We start from the raw sequence: 5,722 nt of genomic DNA, 5'->3' as shown, positions 1-5,722 counted from the left end.
CTTTGAAATTTTTTTAAAATATATATTTAATATTTAATTTTTTTATCGTATTTTTAAATTTTTCAAAAATTTATTTATTGTTAGTATTTTTTAAAGTTATTTTTGTCTGCAATGCAAATTTTTTATATAATTTTGGTTTACTTTTTTTAAATTAATATTGCTTAATTTTTTTTTTACTACAAATATTAACACGAAAATAAAAAAATTTCGTGTTGCGACTTGGACTAGCACTGAGAATTGACTATTGAGAGAGTGGTTAACAATAAAGTAGCTTCTCTTTCCACTAAACATAAGCAAGCTATGTAAACGACACTGTGAAACTCGTCGTTTACTTTGGCTGTGCTTCCTCCATAGTCCATACAACTTTACAAATTTATTATAGCGTACAATCGAATTGTATAAATGTAGAATGAAAATGTAATGTTGGGAATGTGAATGTGAAGAAGAAGAAAAGGTTAAATAATTGAAAAAGAAGGAACATTGGGGGAGGGAGGAAGATCACGTGTTGGAGGGAATATTATTGGGTCCGGGAGCGCACTGCGCACATACCATACAAACCCACCCAAACCATTAACCATTCACATGAATCAATTAACAAAATTGTGGGTTATTTTTTAAATTACAGAATAAATTATTATTTTTATGTATTAATATATAATAAATTTGTTTGTAAATTAAGTATTTAATATTTAATTTGAACATTATATTTTATATTCAAATATTTCAAATGTCAAATAGGCGTATACTTATTTTTTTATTTCTAAAAATTATAGAAGTAATTGGCATCAATTAAACCAAATTAACCTAAGAGAGGAGGCAGCGGTAACATGAATAAGTAAACGACACCTTAGCCGACAAAATACTCTTATGCCCTGTCCTTTATTCACTTACAACTGTCATCGCTATCCTATTATCAATTTTCCCTACTTTTCCTTTCTTTATATTTTCTTTTTTATTATTTTAAATATCAATCTATTTAACCTTTCTAATTAAGAATAATGCAGTATCATGTGATATTATATTACTACTCCTTAAACTTAAAAGTTAAAACCATCAATAACCAAAAAAAAAAAAGGTTAAAGAAGATTATTAATAGGAGAGTCTTGTTGATAACTACAAAAGTATCTATCTTATATGTCATTTACTTTTAAGTTATTACTAATTAATATTAGTATCTGTAAGTAGCAGCTTAGCATTAAAAATGGGTGAGCAGATGATTGATGAAGACTAGTAGTGGATGCATATTATTATCAGTTGAGAAGGAAATCAAATCAAAAAGATGTTTTAAGACAAATTCTGAATTCTAACTATAATAAACACCATTTTCATGACAATAACGTACGTATACTACGCCCCCATTAATTAATTCTTGACCGGCAGAAGCAGCAGCCACATCCAGACATGCATGGACTCAATAATGGTTCGTAGTTGAAAAACTGGGAAAAAAAACCAAAAACAAAAACAAAAACAAAACAAACGTGTGGAGTAAAAAAATTCCATTTGATAGTTAAAATTATAAATATGAATGAAATTATAAATATTTTTTGTACATTATTTTAATTTTTAATAATTAGTTAATTAATTATTAATCATTTTTATTACTTTAATACACAAAAATCAACTATCAAATTAGTCCTCAATATAAAATATATATTAAAATTTAAAATATATATTAAAAATAAAATAAATAACATATATTTATATATAAATATAGGGTAAAAAACAAGAATAAGCCATGGGGAGAAAGAATTTACGTAAATCAGCCAAAACAAAATCTGTTTCACCAATCAACCAATGCACAAATATATGTAGTTCGAATCACACTATTTTGAACCTGGATTGAATGTAATTCGAATTGAGGCAATTCAAATTACTATGAAGCCTAAACTAAGCATAAATCGAATTGGGCCAATTCGAATTACTCCATTTATAATTCGAATCAAGCTGATTCGAACTCCTCTCATACACGCCATGCAACGTAATTCGAATTACTCAAATTGTAATTCGAACTAGGCTGGTTCGAACTATAAAGGAGCTGAGTTTTATATATATGTTGTGGACAAATCATGATATTCTACTTTGAAAATGGTTGTTCAAAGTTTATGAAATTTCAGTTACTAGCATATTTTTCGCATCATGTATTAGTTTAATTTGTAGATTTATTTATTGCGTTGTGAATTCAACAGACATTTCGTACAAAACTCCGAAAACGGAACATATTCATTAAGTAAGATCTGATGCACAGTACATCGCATTAATATTAACAAACTCTATCAGTTAACAACAACAAGTAAGAAAACCTATAACAGTGGAATCTAAACACTAAAGTGAAATAAACAAAGTACCAAAGCTAACAATACACCTACTCATGTCCCCCTGTATGCTTTGGCCCTCTGACTTGTGGGCAACTCCGACGTGTGTGTCCGGGTTGCCGACAAAGGCCACATCTCTTTGGCCGGTTCGGATCTGCCTCGTCCATGTTGGTCCGTATCCTAGTGGACCTCGGACGACCTTGTTAGGGTCCGGGATTACAGTCGGCCCGTCATATGGTGGCCAGAAACCCTCTGGAATGGGAGGTGTGAATCCCATCCGATACACACTGAACACCGAACTAAGACGATACACCTGGGAAATGAAGTGCCTGGAAGTATCCGCAGTTACATGTCTGAGATGTAAGCGAGACTCTGTAGCTACCCAGTGAGAAAGAACCAGTCGGAGTCGTCTCTGCGACGGTGAACTCCGAGTTATCCTTGTCGTACAAGGTCACCGTGAAGCACCTCGCCGTCTTCAAGTTGGCCTCGATACAAGTCACCAAGTGCTGACTGAATTGTTGTCCGGTTCTGAGCTGGGCCTCAGCCTCTCTCCCCTTGCGAACAAATAGTTCTGGCAGTCTTCCGAATGTTGCCTTCACCAGCGAGCACACAGGGAGGTTTCTGACACCCTTTAGGATTAAGTTCACACACTCAGAGATATTCGTTGTCATGTGTCCGAATCTCCTCCCCTCATCACGATGTTGTGTCCACAAGGAATACTCAATCCGGTTCGCCCAGTCACACATCGCCGGGTCTTCAGACCGCAGAATATCAAACCAGTAATCGAACTCTACCTCGGTCTTTGCGTACGTCGCATTGACAAGAAGCCTCCTTGCGTCTTTGCCCTTGAAGGTTAGGGCAAAATTTGCCACTACATGTCGAATGCAGAATGCCCGGTATGCAGCTGGAGGTAACCAGCCTCCGTCGGGAGCCTCAAGCGCGGCCTTGATGCCGTTATGCCTGTCCGATATAACCAGCAGACCCGGCTGTGGTGTCGCGTGCTGACGTAGGTGGGAGAGAAATAAGGAACAGGACTCAGCATTCTCACCCTCCACTAGTGCGAATGCAACAGGGAGTATGTTGGAGTTCCCGTCCTGTGCAATAGCCACAAGCAACGTTCTCCCATACTTGCCATACAGATGGGTACTGTCAATACTAACCAGCGGCTTGCAATGACGGAATGCCTCAATACACGGTGGAAACGTCCAAAACAGTCTGTGAAAATAAGCTCGAGACTCGTCTAGCTGTCTACCAACTCGAACAGGGCTCGTCCTAAGGACTGCAACAGTACCAGGCATCGTCAACTGGACTCTTAACACCCACCTAGGGAGCTCGTTGTACGACTCATCCCAGTCACCATAGATGAGGGCAACAGCCTTCTGCTTCGCCAGCCAGACCCTCACGTATGTCGGCCTAAACCCAAAGTCTGCGGTCGTGGCATTTAAGAGCACTTTGATGCTGACGGATGCATCAGCCCTAACCATTGGCATAATGAATGCCAATATCACATGATAATCTAAACTCCTGTGGTCATTGGAGATGGAGGTGGCCAGACACGTATGAGGTCCATTGTACCGTTTGACCTCCCAAATGCCCTTGCGCTGCCGGAGGCTCAGCCAAATCAACCATATGCACCCATTCCCGAACTCAAAACACTTGCCCACATACCGGCGATAGTCGGACTCTACTACCTTGTACTGTACCCCTCGACGGATGCTGTAAGTCTTCACACTTAACAGGGCCTCATCTTTGTCCTGAAATTACTGACCAACTTGGAACTCTGTCAAACCTGGAGACCCTTCCGCATCCCTAGCGCCAAACCCAGCAGGCTGCCCCGGAACCCCCTCCTGCCTCATGGCATCCAAGTCTAAGGATGAAAAATGTGGAGGGTACTACTGTGTGCCAAAGCTAGAACCACCTCCCGCCCCAGCAGAATCACTCGCTCCGATATCATCGCCACTGTCATCATCAATCATATCCGGCTCGACATCATCGTCCTCTGGATCATCCAAAAATTTCTCTCCAACCCCACCCGGTGCAGCACACTGTAAAGAGGTCGGCTGAAATTCCCATGTTCCAACCTCGTCACCTACACTACCGTTGAGATCAACAGCGAAGGAAGGGGAGGGACAAGCTGGATGGGTGGCTCGTACGCAGGAACAGATGTAGAAGCAACGGCAGGTCTGGAGTTAGAACCGGCTACCGTGGCTAAAGTGGTGGTATTCCAGTTCGAATCCCCCGAGTTCGATACCACATCAACCAACTTTGCCAACAGCTCTGGTGTCCTCACTTTCGGAAACTGACAGCGACATTGAAACATGACCTTCAAGTCTTCATCACTCCTGATCGTGAAACAATCATACTTCACGGTGGCTTGGAGCACCGTGATCAGAATGCGATAGAAGAACTTCTTAATCCGTTTCATACCATCCAGACCCAGTTTCATCAGCACCGTGCTAACAAGGTCATCGTACCTTACCGTAGGCCTCATGATAATACAAAGAGAATCCTTATCAGTGAACTTCACACCGGAACGTGTCTTCCTCTTAATCAATCTTCTGTGGTGAACCAACACCACAAAACTCTCCTCACTAGCCATTCTACCCCTCTAATGAGAGCAACTCACGTCCACAACATATATATACAACTCTGCTCCTTTATAGTTCGAACCAGCCTGATTCGAATTATAATTTGAGTAATTCGAATTAAGTCAATTCGAATTACGTTGCATGGCGTGCATGAGAGGAGTTCGAATAAGCTTGATTCGAATTACAAATGGAGTAATTCGAATTGGCCCAATTCGATTTATGCTTAGTTCAGGCTTCATAGTAATTCGAATTACATTCAATCCAGGTTCGAAACAGTGTGATTCGAACTACATATATTTGTGCATTGGTTGATTGGTGAAACGGATTTTGTTTTGGCTTATTCACGTAAATTCTTTCTCTTCATGGCTTATTCTTGTTTTTTACTCACAAATATATGTAATTAATTTGGTGATTGAATTTTCGTATGCATATAATATTCTTGTTAGAGTAATTACCCAAATCAGTCCCCAAGAATTTTAAAATTGGACATTCTAATTCCCAAGAAAAATTAATACACAGATCAATCCCCAAGGTTTTACTCCGATAGACAAATCAGTCTCCAATACATTTTTTGGTAGAGTAATTACCTAGATCAGTCCCGAAAGATTTAAAAAACGGACATTTAGTCCTCAAGAAGAACTAATGTATAAATCAATCCCCAACGTTTCTCCCTTTTAGATATAATAGTCCTCCGTCCAAAAATAAAATAAAATAAAATAATTATTATTAATTGCACAATAATATTATACTATATTTTTTGGACAAAAATAATGATAAATTTATTCATTAAATTCTTACATACATACATATATATATATATAT

General features: G+C 38.6%; 2 protein-coding genes across 2 annotated transcripts; both read right to left on the bottom strand.

Moving 5' to 3' along the window:
• Positions 1 to 2,611: 2,611 nt before the first annotated feature.
• LOC107492720 (uncharacterized) lies at positions 2,612 to 3,796 on the bottom strand. Its single transcript, XM_016113780.1, has one exon. It carries the CDS (start codon positions 3,794 to 3,796, stop codon positions 2,612 to 2,614), a length of 1,185 nt encoding a protein of 394 aa, XP_015969266.1.
• A 408-nt stretch (positions 3,797 to 4,204) lies between these two features.
• LOC107492729 (uncharacterized) lies at positions 4,205 to 4,911 on the bottom strand. Its single transcript, XM_016113791.1, has 2 exons — positions 4,411 to 4,911; positions 4,205 to 4,357 (listed from the first exon to the last, which is right to left on the bottom strand). Exons 1-2 carry the CDS (start codon positions 4,909 to 4,911, stop codon positions 4,205 to 4,207), a joined length of 654 nt encoding a protein of 217 aa, XP_015969277.1.
• Positions 4,912 to 5,722: the final 811 nt, after the last annotated feature.

Source organism: Arachis duranensis, chromosome 1 (assembly GCF_000817695.3).
Source record: "Arachis duranensis cultivar V14167 chromosome 1, aradu.V14167.gnm2.J7QH, whole genome shotgun sequence".
Taxonomy (NCBI): Eukaryota; Viridiplantae; Streptophyta; class Magnoliopsida; order Fabales; family Fabaceae; genus Arachis; species Arachis duranensis.
Note: the sequence above shows the minus strand (reverse complement) of the source record. Positions and strands in the feature narration are given on the sequence as shown.

Bases quoted from the DNA above. Each gene is read 5' to 3' on its own strand.
- LOC107492720 (XM_016113780.1), bottom strand. From the start codon at position 3,796: ATGGTTAGGGCTGATGCATCCGTCAGCATCAAAGTGCTCTTAAATGCC.
- LOC107492729 (XM_016113791.1), bottom strand. From the start codon at position 4,911: ATGGCTAGTGAGGAGAGTTTTGTGGTGTTGGTTCACCACAGAAGATTG. The intron at 4,358-4,410 runs GTAGTGTAGGTG...ACCTCTTTACAG, and splicing joins CTTCGCTGTTGATCTCAACG to TGTGCTGCACCGGGTGGGGT.